This window comes from Neoarius graeffei, chromosome 15, assembly GCF_027579695.1.
Source record: "Neoarius graeffei isolate fNeoGra1 chromosome 15, fNeoGra1.pri, whole genome shotgun sequence".
In the NCBI taxonomy this organism is placed as follows: Eukaryota; Metazoa; Chordata; class Actinopteri; order Siluriformes; family Ariidae; genus Neoarius; species Neoarius graeffei.
Window position 1 is genome coordinate 55,617,590 of NC_083583.1, and position 14,874 is coordinate 55,632,463.

The 14,874-nt window shown below is 39.2% G+C and overlaps 1 protein-coding gene across 2 annotated transcripts; it reads right to left on the reverse strand.

Annotated features, from left to right (window-relative positions):
* Window positions 1-219: 219 nt before the first annotated feature.
* misp (mitotic spindle positioning) lies at window positions 220-10,526 on the reverse strand. Of its 2 annotated transcripts, none has more exons than XM_060941668.1 (5): window positions 10,483-10,526; window positions 4,338-6,591; window positions 1,912-2,111; window positions 1,633-1,671; window positions 220-1,551 (listed from the first exon to the last, which is right to left on the reverse strand). In XM_060941668.1, exons 2-5 carry the CDS (start codon window positions 6,466-6,468, stop codon window positions 1,462-1,464), a joined length of 2,460 nt encoding a protein of 819 aa, XP_060797651.1. In that variant the 5' UTR covers window positions 6,469-6,591; window positions 10,483-10,526; the 3' UTR covers window positions 220-1,461. The 2 variants fall into 2 exon arrangements, with proteins under 2 accessions (XP_060797651.1, XP_060797650.1); XM_060941667.1 differs by lacking the exon at window positions 10,483-10,526 and adding an exon at window positions 9,417-9,638.
* Window positions 10,527-14,874: the final 4,348 nt, after the last annotated feature.

The window sequence follows — 14,874 nt, forward strand, 5'->3', positions numbered from 1 at the left end:
TTTGGTCGCAAAATTAATATACTTGTCGTTGTCAAAAAATTATGTTTGATATATCATTTTGAAGCTAAAAGATTTCTCTGTCTAGTCATGTTGTCATAAAATATATTGTATTTTATGCCAAAGAATACGTCCAATGGTGGAATGGCACTTTAAGATGATCCTTTATGATGCCTAGTTCATATAAAGAGCAATAAGAACAAAGACTTTAGGTTTGCCATTTCATTTTATTTTATTCCAACTCATCAAATACAAATATCACATTAATGTACAAATTAGCATATTCATGTAGATTCTGAAATGGTTCACATATCCATTTTGGTTAGAAAGAGACATCTGTTATGATTAAGGATATAAATAAATCCTCTAGCAACTTGTTTAAAATTGCAACCATTTTTCAAATGACTAATTCTGTCTCCACTTGTTATTTACACTGTTTCATGTTCGCCATTATTATCCTCACTGAAGATCATTGAATGGGTGAAAACACAAAAGGATTTGAACCTTACTGAATTCAGTACTGCCTCCCTCTACTGTTCAGTTATACCAGTGCATGTGCCCTTTGCATCCTTTGTTGTAGGTTATAAATGAATCTACTGGTACTAAACACAGGATAAAGTGCTGAAAGGGCTTGCTTCAGCCTCGCAGAACATGACCTGAGGTCAGTCTTTCGACAGCCAAGTCAAGAACTGCTGGATGGTCAATTATTCCACCCGTGTCCTGCTGAAGAGCTTGTTCTGTTCAGTGTTAGTTGAAAACTCTATGTGCTTTCTATTTGATTCATTTTGGGGATTGATATTATTAATATTGCATGAATCAGTCATTGTGGCTAAAACTGGGATTTCTATTTGCAAGTAAGAAACATACTTAAGATCACAAAGTAAATTTACTTAAGAAGAAGAAGAAAATAATAAGTGCAAGTTCCTTATCATTTAAAAATATAACATGACTATTTTAAGATCCAGACAACTGTTAGAGATTTTCATGTTTTCACTTATGATTACAAGTTGTTGTTTTTAAAATTTGGTACAGGTTTTCAACGTCTTTTTTTCCTTATTTTTGCTGGTAATACTGAATAATTAGTTGACATTTATTGGCAAGTTTCTCAAACTATGGAATTTTATACAACTCTGACTAACATCAGGCAATGATTGTTAGATATTCAGTAAAAAAAAAAGTTCTGAAGTTTTGAGAAACCATGTTTCCATCCAAGAACACTTAAATCATGAAATAATGACCATTGTTCTTTAATCATGATCCATCCCATGACGTAGTTTTCTGTATCTCCTGATGGCCTTCATAATTCATGTTGCGTCTATAGCTAAGCGCCACCAAAGGGTGGTGCCAATGTAAGTACAAGGTGTCAGTTAAATCCAGCCTATCCAGTTAATCAAGTCTGGAGATCATTGCTACGAACATTAGTATAAAGCTTGCATGTTTTCCACTTGCACAGCATGCCCAGACTCAGTTGTCTTCTTCATTGGCATACACACCCGCTTCCCAACGTAGAGCTCTTGTGTTTTTGTGCCGTATTACACGAGTCACTTCTACAACCTGTAGGAAAGAAACAATCACCTGTAAAGAAGTGAAGGTCTCCAAATACGTTACATGTTAGACATGGACCAGACTTCTTACCTCATTGTTAATGTTATCAACAGGCAGAATCCCAGCATACTAGAAAGGACGACAGAACCAGTCACAGTTAAACACTCAGGGTTGAGAATATATCGTGCATTTAAAAAAAATTTGATTATATAATGATAATTACTAATTTGATTGTCCTAGCTCAACCTAGTTCTATGTGTATTGTTTATGCAGTCAATGGCAATTCACAATGCGAAGGATTTCTAGCTATTACTCTTTGTGAAAGTGCATGAAAAGTGAATACTTGGGAAAAGTAGCTGGCTCACTTACAGAACTCTCCTCAAGCTTCAGTCTGACTCGTCTTTCCTCAAAGTCATCCAGCAATGTCTTTGTCAGACCCTTTTGGGAGGAGGTTTCAGGTAATGGACTAGAAGGAAGAGAAGAAACTGCCTTATGAACTGTAGAGGTTGTGTGCTTTGGGGCGCTCCAAGGTTGGGCTGTCATGATGGAGGAAAGTCTTGAACGGGGGGCTGTGGAAGAGAAGTGGGGCCTGATGTAATATAATTAATCAAACAAACAAATACCAAAAATAACCTGTCAGATTTAGTATCAAAGTCACCAGAAATATTAATTAGATATAATAACGGAACAGCCCATTAAGATTTCAAAATATAGAACCATCTTTAAGTTGCATGTTCATGTCCGTGAGATCAATAATTAACATTTTGACGCTGCACTGTGGCTCGTTCACCTTGCATGTGATCAAAGGTCAGAGGCTACTTGGGTAAAATATTTTGTCTAATCGTACAATGATATCCATAAACAAGGAACACAAAAGTTAATCAGTTACCTGCAGTAAATCTGTGTGAAACAGAAAGTATATTCACATATACAGATATACAGTCCCCTCTGGAAGTACTGAAACAACAAGGACTTTTTTTTTTGTTATACACTGAAGACATTTGGGTTTTAGATCAAAAGGCGAATATAACATGATACTGTAGCTCAGAATTTAAGCTTTCATTAATTTCCTGATATTTATATCTAGATGTGTTAAACAACTTAGACCATGGCATCTTTGGTGGCAGACCACCCAATTTTTATGTGAAAAAAGTATAGGAACAAATAAGTTGATATACAGATAATTTAAGTAAATAAGACTTAATCCTTGGTTGCACACCCCTTGCTTGCATTACCCACTGACATCACCCAACTATTGCATTCTTCTTTTTTGGTTGTTTTCCAAGTTTGTAGTGCAGCTTCTTTCAGCTGTTGTTTGTTTTGGGGGGGTTTCCTCCCTTTAAGAGGTGAAGGACTTGTCCCGTCGAAAACCTTCCACTTTTTCCCCTGATGAAGTCCTTTGTTGTGTTGGCAGTGTGTTTTGTGTCGCTGTCTTGCTGCATGATGAAGTTCCCCCTAATTAGATTGGATCCATTTCTCTGTAAACTGGCAGATAGAATGTTTCTGTAGACTTCTGAATCCATTCTGCTGCTACAATCATGAGCTACATCATCAATAAAGATTAGTGAGACTGTTCCAGCCATGCACGCCCAAGTCATGACACGTCCTCCATCATGCTTGACCAATGAACTTGTCTATTTTGGATCAAGAGCAGATCCTTTCTTTCTCCACACTTTGGTCTTTCCATCACTTTGGTAGAGGTTAATTTTGGTTCCAGGACTTTTATGGTTCATCTCTGGATTTCTTTGCAATTTCCAATTTGTGTTTCTGATTCTGACTGCTGATGCCTGATTTGCATTTTGTGTAATGGCCGCTATATTTCTGCTCTCAAAGTCTTCTCTTTTTTAAGTATAGTTAGTATATTTTATTCAAGTTTTTTTTTAAAAGTATCTAATCATTAAATTTGATATTGTGTTTACCGGACTATGTGCAATAGCTATATGCAGCAGTATTATGACATAAGCCAGTGGAATTAAATTTCGTTCAAATGTGCATTCTGAATGTACAGGTGAATGACAATAAAGTTTATCTATCTATCTATCTGGTGGATTGTGATACCTTCACCCTTGCCCCATAGAGGTTGTTGATGATGTCACTGACTGTTGTTTTTGGGTGTTTTATTTTTCACAGCTCTTAAAATATGTTTCTGTTATCAACTCCTGTTGTTTTCCTTGGCCAACTTATTTGATGTCTGGTTGTTAGTACACCAGTGGTTTCTTTTTATTTCAAGACATTCCCAATTGTTTTATTGGCTATGCCAATGCTTGTGCAATGGCTCTGATATGACCTGTTGGTTTATCCTTCTTAACAACAAAAGTGTTCTTCACAAGTGAAACCCAGAGCTCAGACCAAAATTAGACATTCAGAGCTATTAATTATTAAAACAATCAATCTAACAGGGCACACCTGGGCAACAAGAAACACCAGTCAGTCACATGTTCCAATATTTTTTGATCAATTGAAAAATGGGTAGGTTCAAACAAAAGATGCCATGTTCTAGGTTTTTGGGAAATTTGGTACCTAGTGTGAAAAATGTAAACACTCAATATGTGTTTGAACAGACTTTTATTGACTGACTTATTACTCCTTGTTATTTCCCTGTTTAAATTCCACATTGGGTAATCTGTGGGTATATTGCTGGTATCACTGGGTCATATAAGGATTCTTGTTCTTGAACTGCAAATGACCTCTTGTAATTTAATAAAAATGTGAACTTCTTGCACAGGTAATTCTATTGTAAAACCAAAATTACTGGCCTGACTCAAAAATAAAAGTTGAACAATCAATTGTTATACCTGGCACTGACGTCCAGGTCCCAGGGGTGGGATCCACATTCCAGGAATAGGAGGAACTGGAACTGGTCCTCTGTGTAGATTTTTGTGGCGCTTCTACCTCCACTAAATTGTCATAAGAACTGTTTATTGGAGTTTGATCACTATTACTTTGCCCAGACACCTTATCTGAGGTGATGAAAGATGACAATGTGGGTTCTGAGGCACCTGATAGATTGCTTGTTTCTCTTAGTTCTTGAAGCTCCTGCTCTCGTCTGAGGTTCTCCTCGATCTCTCTGCGGATTATATCTGGGGCATTTAACATGCGGGGCCACTCACTTGAGCTCTCAGAAAAAGATCTCCAAGCTTCTGTAGATCTACTGCTTCTTACAGGTTCAGGTTGAAAGGAAATAGGAGACGTCGCAGTAAAGGTTCTCCGTGACACTTTTGGCTTATAATCTGCCATCCAAAATGGTTGGTTTGCAGTTTTGGCTTTATTGTTTTCTTTGTCATCCCAATCCTTGGTGTATGAACTCATTCCAGATGTTCTGTCTGGAATTTTTGCAGTACTTTCCTTCCAAATCATTGTGTCATCTGCATGTCGATGAGGGCAACAGCTTGAGAGAGGCTCCTCAGAGATAAATACATGATCTACTTCCACAGGGTTCTCTGTAATTGATGCATCCTCTGTAATAATAGATCTGTCAGTGGGATTTATGCTTGGGCTTGTACTCGAAGATATAATGTCTAGTTGGTCTGATAGTGACAAAAAAGGTCTCTTCCTCTCATCTAGATTATGTATACTTCCTCTGTCATAAAGGCCTGGGTTCTGATTAACCCTTTCCATCTCACGTTGTATTAGTAAACTCATTCTATTGGAATCTTTGACTTTGATAGGCTTTATTTGTGGTGTTGGTAGGGACAGAATAGGTTTGGTCTTGATCTCAACCATCTCTGATGTGTCTGGGAGAAATATACCTCGTGAACGCCTGAGGTCTTGCTCTCGTTCCTGAGCTATTCGGATCTCTCGCTCAATGGGTGTTTCACTCATGCTAGTCACAGTTGTGATCTCTAACATGGATGGCTCAGTGGATACACTTCCAAAACTTGTGGAGCCCACACCTTGATTGTCAAGTCCCAAGTCTACATTATCTATCAAGCTAGTTTGAATCCTATCTTCGAGATCTACTTTGATGGACCTTGTCTCATCCTCTTGTCTCTTCCAAGAGTCATCTTTTAGGATCTCAGTTTTGCGAATGTGCTTTGTTAAAGGTTTACCTCCTACAGACAATGATCGTTCCTTTAGTTTTGGTGACAGTGACGTTTGTTGAGAACTCTTCCAGAAGGGGTTTTGCTTTGTGCACTCCATCATTTGGAACTGTTTGCGTGCTGCATTGAAGTCAATCTGCTGGTTGTCAATGGTGCCAGGCTCTGCTTCAGACTGCAGAGACTTTGTGCTCACAGGACTATAGCAAAGACTAAATCCCTCAACCAGCTGCTGGGTGGAGTGAGTAAGATCCAGCTTGTCCAAGGCACTCTCTTTGAAGACACCACTCTTTTTGGGTGCCTGACTCCGGATGATCTCCATTCGATCTGGTTTCTCTTCATCATTGTCCATTCCTGATGTGTCACCAACATGGTACTGGTAATCACCATTATTCTCTTGGAACAGCTTCTGAGGTTTTCTCTCCTGCATATAAGTCTGCAGCTTAAAGCTACTCTTCTCTTTTAGAGTTGATAGTTTGGCCTGTCTCTGAGGTGAGATCATGTAAACTTCATTCTTCTCAGCTTCTGGGCTTGTTGGGTCATCCACAAAGGAGTAGAAACCCATGTGGGAGTCTGTACTGCTTGCAGAACTGAGGCTGTTGGGCGTACTAGGCTGCCATTCCCCACTGGTACTGCTGTCTTCAGACACAGTCACTTGCTTGGTGCTGACAGCATCCTCGAAACCCTTTCCATTCACGACTCTCACAGAGGACTGGGTCACTGAGATGTTATCAAAGCTGAATAAATAGGAATCACCATTCTGGTTGAGACTCCAGCTCTTCTCTAAGGAATATGGTTCACTGCCAGGGCTTGACAAGGTCCTTAAGTCAGACTTCTCTAATTTAGGTGACAAAGGTTTCATCACCCACTGTTTAGGAATGCTAGCCATGGTGACTTGGGATAATCGCTGGTCCTGAGCAGACACAGGGTCTTGTGATGAAGTTTGATACAAATGGCTCAGAATCCTCCCTTTCCTTCGGCTTTGTACATCTTGAGGACTCCTTGACTGTGTCTGTAAATTCAGGACATCTGTTTTAATTTTAGCTGCATTCATTCATGACTCAATGCTGTAACAAGTTACAATTTTTGCATCCCAGTACTAACCACGATTATGATTTAATTTATATTTTATTTGAAATGTGTTTTAATAGGGTATTTGATTATACCTTGCGAACAACAAACTTTTTTTTAAATAAAAATCTGAAACACGTCTTGAAATACTTTTACTTTATAACAGGTAGTCATGACAAGCACATGATACCAAATAAAGGTGGTATGAGAAATGCAGGAGGATAAGCACTCCCTCATTTAATCATTTACAATTTAAGCCTTCCTTATCCTTAAAGAATGTAAGCTTTAGTGTTCAAAAGATTTCACATAAATGGGTTTGCATTGAAATCAGAATATAATACTGGATGCCAAAGAAATAAAGTCATCCAGGGTGCTCTCTCTCTCTCTCTCTCTCTCTCTCTATATATATATATATATATATATATATATATATATATATATATATATATATATACACGATAGATAGATAGATAGATAGATAGATAGATAGATAGATAGATAGATAGATAGATAGATAGATAGATAGATAAAAAGTGTACACATCCTGTTAAAATGATAATTTTTTTCTGATGTTAAAAAATGAGATCAAGATAAATAATTTCAAAACTTTTCCCACCTTTAACGTGACCTATAACCTGTACAATTCAACTTACACCAAACAAATCTGTTGAGGGGGGACATAAAAAATAAAAAACATGCAATAAGCTGGTTGCATAAGTGTGCACACCCTTAAACTAATACTTTGTTGAAGCACCTTTTGATTTAATTACAGCATTCAGTCTTTTTGGGTTGGAGTCCAGCAGCCTGCCACATCTAGACTTGGCAATATTTGCCCACTCTTCCTTGCAAAAGCGCTCCAAATCTGTCAGAGTGCGAGGGCGTCTCTTGTGCACAGCCCTCTTCAGGTCACCCTACAGATTTTCAATTGGATTTAGGTCTGGGCTCTGGCTGGGACGTTCCAAAACTTTAATTTTCTTCTGGTGATGCCATTTTTTTTTCTGATTTTGATGTATGCTTGGGGTCATGGTCATGCTGAAAGATGAAATTCCTCTTCATCTTCATCTTTCTAGCAGACACCTGAAGGTTTTGGGCCAAAATTGACTGGTATTTAGAACTGTTCATAATTCCCTCCACCTTGACTAAAGCCCCTGTTCCAGCTGAAGAAAAACACCCCCAAAACATGACGCTGCCACCACCATGCTTCACCGTGGGTATGGTGTTTTTTTGGTGATGCACAGTGTTGTTTTTGCACCAAACATACCTTTTGGAATTGTGGCCAAAAAGTTCAACCTTGGTTTCATCAGACCATAACACATTTTCCCACATGCTTTTGGGAGAATTGATGTTTTTTTTTTTTTGCAAAATTTAGCCGAGCCTGGATGTTTTTCTTTGGCCTTACCCCATAGCCCAGACATATGGAGAATACGGGAGATTGTTGTCACATGTAGTACACAACCAGTACTTGCCAGAAATCCCTGCAGCTCCTTCAGTGTTGCTGTAGGCCTCTCGGCAACCTCCCTGACCAGTTTTCGTCTCGTCTTTTCATTGATTTTGGAGCGACGTCCAGTTCTCGGTAATGTCACTGTTGTCCCATATTTTCTCCACTTCTTGATGACTGTCTTCACTGTGCTCCATGGTATGTCTAATGCCGTGGAAATGTTTTTGTCCCCTTCTCCTGACTGATACCTTTCAACAATGAGATCCCTTTGCTGCTTTGTAAGCTCTCTGTGAACCCTGGCTTTTGCTGGAGGATGCGACTGAGTAAATGTCTGAACTTTATTTGGGGTTAATCAGAGTCATTTTAATTGATGGCAGGTGTGACCCCAAAAAGACTGAATGCTGTAATTAAATCAAAAGGTGCTTCAACAAAGTATTAGTTTAAGGGTGTGCACACTTATACAACCAGCTTATTGTACGTTTTTTATTCTTTCTATTTTCCCCCTAACAGATTTGTTTGTTTTCAATTGAATTGTACAGGTTATAGGTCACATTAAAGGTGGGAAATGTTTTGAAATTATTTATCATGGTCTCATTTTTTTTTTACATCAGAAAAACCGATCATTTTAGCAGGGTGTGTACACTTTTTATATCCACTGTAATATATACAGTACGGTGTAAAAGTCTTAGGCACATGTAAAGAAATGCTGTAGACCAAAAATGGCTTGAAAATAATGAAATGAAATGTTTCAACATTAATTGAAAAAATACTATAAACAGTAATCAGTAAGCCATAATAAATGAAACAAAGTTAATATTTGGTGTGAGACAACCCTTTGCTTTAAAAAAAAAATAGTAGTCTCAGGTACAGTGAGTGCAGTTTTATAAGGAAATGAGCTGTAGGTTTTACTGAGCATCTTACAGAACCAGTTCTTCTGGACACTTTGTCACACTCGCTTCTTCATTTTGCACCGAAACCCAGTCGCCTTCATTATGTTTTCTTTTTTAATCTGAAAAGTGCTCTCTTATGTAATATACTGCTCAGATACAAAAAATTTTTTCTGTAACATTTAATTTCATGCTGGAAAACAAACGTTTGGACTCTAAAATGTTTTTGTACTGACTTGGTATTGTACGGTAGAAGTCATAAAATAGAAATCGAGAACAAGGTTTGTATGAAAAAAAAATAGGGTGCCTAACACACACACACACTGGAACATAACACTCTTCCAGTCAATCAAATGGAATTTAGTTGCAATATTTTAGTAAACAATAAAAGTAACTTTAACGATATTTAATGATACAAAGTTGTACATGCCTCTTACATACCTCATAGCAATGAAGAGATTACACGCAACACCAAGGTGAATGCAATGAAGACTTGCTTTTATACTAAAAATACTTCCAGTGAAAAAGACGAGACACTTGACCCAGCTGAATGTAGCAAAAGTCTTTAGATAACACAGTCTGTTCATATGACCTGGATTACGTAGTTTCTCAGGAGTTTTGCTGACTGTCAGAGGGTGGCCATGTGTGACACAGTGGACTGTTCACCCCTGATAAACCTTCTACACTGCCTATTCTTGGAACGTTCCATCTCCACACAGCTGATTGGACGAGACCGTTTAAAAGGGTTGTCCTAAATTTCTCAAACTTTACTGCAGAGCTCGATATCAGTGAGGAACCATTTCAAAGAAATGTCTTATTGCCATTACCTTCAATATAGTGAAGCTGTATTGCCTTGGTGTGTCATGGTTAAAGAATCACTTTCATTATTTTACCAAAATTACTTATAATTATCAGTATACGTATGAATCACGTCATTGATGAACACACACACTGTAAGACTTCTTCATTTGAAAACAGAGACTTAGCTAAGCCAGCTCAATGTGAGCGTCACTGATAAATACTTCATGTTAAACTTTAACACTGCTGGGATTTAGAAGAAAGTTAATGCGGCATCATTTGAATCTTGCCAGGTTTTTGTTGCTAGGTTTATTCCCTAACCACCTTACCATTCAGCATGATCCTACCTTAAAAGTTCTGAACTTTCCGAACATGAATTTAGTCAACTTTGCAACATCGTTGTACCATGAATGAATCATTTATACCAAGTTCCCTGCGTGTCACATAAAACAATTAAAGTTTATTCACGTCATGTAACCTTTAAAGTGAGACTAAGCAGAAACATTTGAATGCCACAGACAAGAATCTAGCATTATGCTTTATATCAGATATCATTATTGCTTTAATTAGTTATTTGGATTAATTCTTTTTACCTTATCAAGCCCTCTGTGTTTCAGAATAGTGTACTTACAAAATATTTTCAATGAAGATCAATATTCTAAAGTAATAATTTGATTGATTCTGAAAATCAAAAGCTCACAAAACTCACCTTCTGTCAGTAACTCAAGTTATGCACTCACACACTTTCCAGCTGCCTTCAGGCTTTATTGTTCCAAATTTACATACAAAGTTCAACCAGTATAAACGGCCACGCCCACCACACACAGTACACTTACAGTAAGTGTATGAGACTAATAGATTAAGGGGTTAAAGTTAAGATTAAGGGCAGCTGCTTTGACCACAGAAAAGAAACTTTGTGCATGCAGATACATACACGGAACACACACACACACACACACACACAGTAGATATAGTACTACATGTAAAAGACACCATACACTGTATAAGAACTAAACAACTAAATACTATGTAAATGTTTAATAAGAAGGAAAAGTGGGATAGAAGGTGCAACAGAAACAACTTACAACAGTAGAGAAATCTTTCTGTCCAACGTAAAAAAGAATACTGAGAAATTAGACTTACAGTGGTGCTTGAAAGTTTGTGAACCCTTTAGAATTTTCTATATTTCTGCATAAATATGACCTAAAACATCATTAGATTTTCACACAAGTCCTAAAAGTAGATAAAGAGAACCCAGTTAAACAAATGAGACAAAAATATTATACTTGGTCATTTATTTATTGAGGAAAATGATCCAATATTACATATCTGTGAGTGGCAAAAGTATGTGAACCTTTGCTTTCAGTATCTGGTGTGACCCCCTTGTGCAGCAATAACTGCAACTAAACATTTCCAGTAACTGCTGATCAGTCCTGCACACCGGCTTGGAGGAATTTTAGCCCATTCCTCCGTACAGAACAGCTTCAACTCTGGGATGTTGGTGGGTTTCCTCACATGAACTGCTCGATTCAGGTCCTTCCACAACATTTTGACTGGACTAAGGTCAGGACTTTGACTTGGCCATTCCAAAACATTAACTTTATTCTTCTTTAACCATTCTTTGGTAGAATGACTTGTGTGCTTAGGGTCGTTGTCTTGCTGCATGACCCACCTTCTCTTGAGACTCAGTTCATGGACAGATGTCCTGACATTTTCTTTTAGAATTCACTGGTATAATTCAGAATTCATTGTTCCATCAATGTTGGCAAGCCATCCTGGCCCAGATGCAGCAAAACAGGCCCAAACCATGATACTACCACCACCATGTTTCACAGATGGGATAAGGTTCTTATGCTGGAATGCAGTCTTTTCCTTTCTCCAAACATAATGCTTCTCATTTAAACCAAAAAGTACTATTTTGGTCTCATCCATCCACAAAATATTTTTCCAATAGCCTTCTGGCTTGTCCACGTGATTTTTAGCAAACTGCAAATGAGCAGCAATGTTCTTTTTGGAGAGCAGTGGCTTTCTCCTTGCAACCCTGCCATGCACACCATTGTTGTTCAGTGTTCTCCTGATGGTGGACTCATGAACATTAGCCAATGTGAGAGAGGCCTTCAGTTGCTTAGAAGTTACCCTGAGGTTCTTTGTGACCTCGCCGACTATTACACGCCTTGCTCTTGGAGTGATCTTTGTTGGTCGACCACTCCTGGGGAGGGTAACAATTAGCCTGGGCCCGCCCATCCTAAGCGTGACGCAACATGAGGGCCTGTTGCGAGCTTAGTCTGGCCAGGCAAGCTATCTACAGCTCTTCCAAGCTCCCGAAAAATCGGGAACCAATCAACTTTGAGCATCTCCAACGGCCCTGGGTAGAGGCATGTTCAAGGCACTGATGTAGTAGAACTGCGACCGGAAGCCATAGATTGTTTACAGAATCTATGCCGGAAGTGCTTCATTCACGCTTCCGCATCTATTACGCATAGATGCTGTATTGAAAGCATTCAACGGGAAGTTCTCATTGAAAACGGAGCAAAGAGCAGCCATGGAGGTATTTATTGAAAGGAAGGACGTTTTCACCTTGCTCCCGACTGGCTTTGGTAAGAGTTTAATCTACCAGTTAGCCCCGTCACGTCACATACGTCAGAGGAAAGAGTGATGTGATTGGTTTAAGCTTTGTCACAGCCTTTTCTGGCTTCGACCAGTAGCAAACTGAGGCATTTCAGGGAGGCGGGTCAACCACGGGCTCTGGGAAACGGTTGGGCTTAATATCTTGGCCAGACCAATAGCTCGGAGAGCTTTGAAGTCACGTTAGCCAGGCTAGGTAACAATGGTCTTGAATTTCCTCCATTTGTACACAATCTGTCTGACTGTGGATTGGTGGAGTCCAAACTCTTTAGAGATGGTTTTGTAACCTTTTCCAACCTGATGAGCATCAACAATAATAATAACAATAATAATAAGTTCAATTTATATAGTGCTTTTCTCAAAACCCAAGGTCACTTTACAATTATAGGCAGAAAGAAGAAAAAAAAAGTCCACCAAATAGAGGTCAGGATATCATTCCAGTGGTGTAGCAGCCACAGTCCCACCAAAAGGGGCACGAAAACAAGTCCCATATCTCCAGCACAGCCGCCGTGATGCCTCCAGCAACATCGCTCAAACACCACACCATGGATCCACAAAGCGAACACAGAAACACCGCCATACAGAGCACTGGTATGTCCCAAACCACCTGCACAGCCACTGCTACACCACTGCACAACATCGCTCGGAACATCACACCAAGCATTAAAGCACAAAGCACTGGACAACCACTCAGAAACGCTTTTTCTGAGGTTCTCAGAAATCTCCTTTGTTCGTGCTATGATATACTTCCACAAACATGTGTTGTGAAGATCAGACTTTGATAGATCCCTGTTCTTTAAGTAAACCAGGGTGCCCCCTCACACCTGATTGTCATCCCATTGATTGAAAACACCTGACTCTAATTTCACCTTCAAATTAACTGCTAATCCTAGACGTTCACATACTTTTGCCACTCACAGATATGTAATATTGGATCATTTTCCTCAATAAATAAATGACCAAGTATAATATTTTCATCTCATTTGTTTAACTGGGTTCTCTTTATCTACTTTCAGGACTTGTGTGAAAATCTGATGATGTTTTAGGTCAAATTTATGCAGAAATATAAAAAATTTTAAAGGGTTCACAAACTTTCAAGCACCACTGTATTCATTTGAAAGTATCCAGCCAACAAAAGGTCAACAAGTTTAAAAAAAAATGTTTCTCTCTACATTGATGAATTTGATTGGATGCTTTAAACTGAAGTGTAAATAAAATTCCAGATAAAACTCATGGGAGCCCATTATATTGATGTAAAGTCTTCAGTCAATGACTGGATAAGAGAAGTGACCTTTGAATTTTCTATGCCACTTATACGTGGAGTCATCTGTGTTGTGTCAAACAACACAGATGATCAACCATTCATACTCACATATGGGCAATGTATGTGAGTATGAACGGTTGACGAAAGCACAAAATTGATTCCATAGAAACCCAGCAGGCATGAGTAGAACATGCAAACTCCACACAGAAAGGCCCCTGTCAGTTGCAAGGTTTGAACCCAAAACCTTCTTGCTGTGAGGCAACCGTGCTAACCACTACTAGCCTGGGCCCGCCCATCCTAAGCGTGACGCAACACGAGGGCCTGTTGCGAGCTTAGTCTGGCCAGGCAAGCTATCTACAGCTCTTCCAAGCTCCCGAAAAATCGGGAGCCAATCAACTTTGAGCATCTCCAATGGCCCTGGGTAGAGGCGTGTTCAAGGCAGTGACGTAGTAGAACTGCGACCGGAAGCCATAGATTGTTTACAGAATCTATGCCGGAAGCACTTCATTCACTAGAAACATTACGAACATGGAGCAAAGAGCAGCCCTGGAGGTATTTATTGAAAGGAAGGACGTTTTCGCCTTGCTCCCGACCGGCTTTGGTAAGAGTTTAATCTACCAGTTAGCCCCGTCGCATCACATACGTCAGAGGAAAGAGTGATGTGATTGGTTTAAGCTTCGTCACAGCCTTTTCTGGCTTCGACCAGTAGCAAACTGAGGCATTTCAGGGAGGCGGGTCAACCACGCACTTTGGGAAACGGTTGGGCTTAATATCTTTGCCAGACCAAATGCTCACAGAGCTTTGAAGTTGCGTTAGCCAGACTAAACCACTACACCCCTAAGTTGTCAGGAGTGTCGAGCTGAGGTGAAGTGAGGACCCAAGAGCAGACTCAAAACAGGCAGTGTAAAGAGAAAACTTCTTTAATGAAGTAGATGGCAGAAAGGCAAAGGTACAGTAGGGCTCAGGCAAAAATCGTTAGTCAAAAAACAGGCCAGGAGGTCAAAAACACAGAGGAGCAGGTAGACATGATCAGGGACAAAAAAAAACAGGACAGAAAAATCTTCACAAAAACTGATGAACACAGGGACAAGGGAAATCCAGGCAGAGGTAGCAAAAGACACAATTCAAAAGAACAGGCAGACAAAAACAGGGACAAAAAACTGGACAGAAAAAATTAACAATAAACCAAGGAGAAATTCAGGCAGGGGGAAT

Bases quoted from the DNA above. Each gene is read 5' to 3' on its own strand.
- misp (XM_060941668.1), bottom strand. From the start codon at position 6,468: ATGGCTAGCATTCCTAAACAGTGGGTGATGAAACCTTTGTCACCTAAA. The intron at 2,112-4,337 runs GTATAACAATTG...TCTCTTCCACAG, and splicing joins GACCTGGACGTCAGTGCCAG to CCCCCCGTTCAAGACTTTCC. The intron at 1,552-1,632 runs GTAAGAAGTCTG...TCTTTCCTACAG, and splicing joins TTGATAACATTAACAATGAG to GTTGTAGAAGTGACTCGTGT.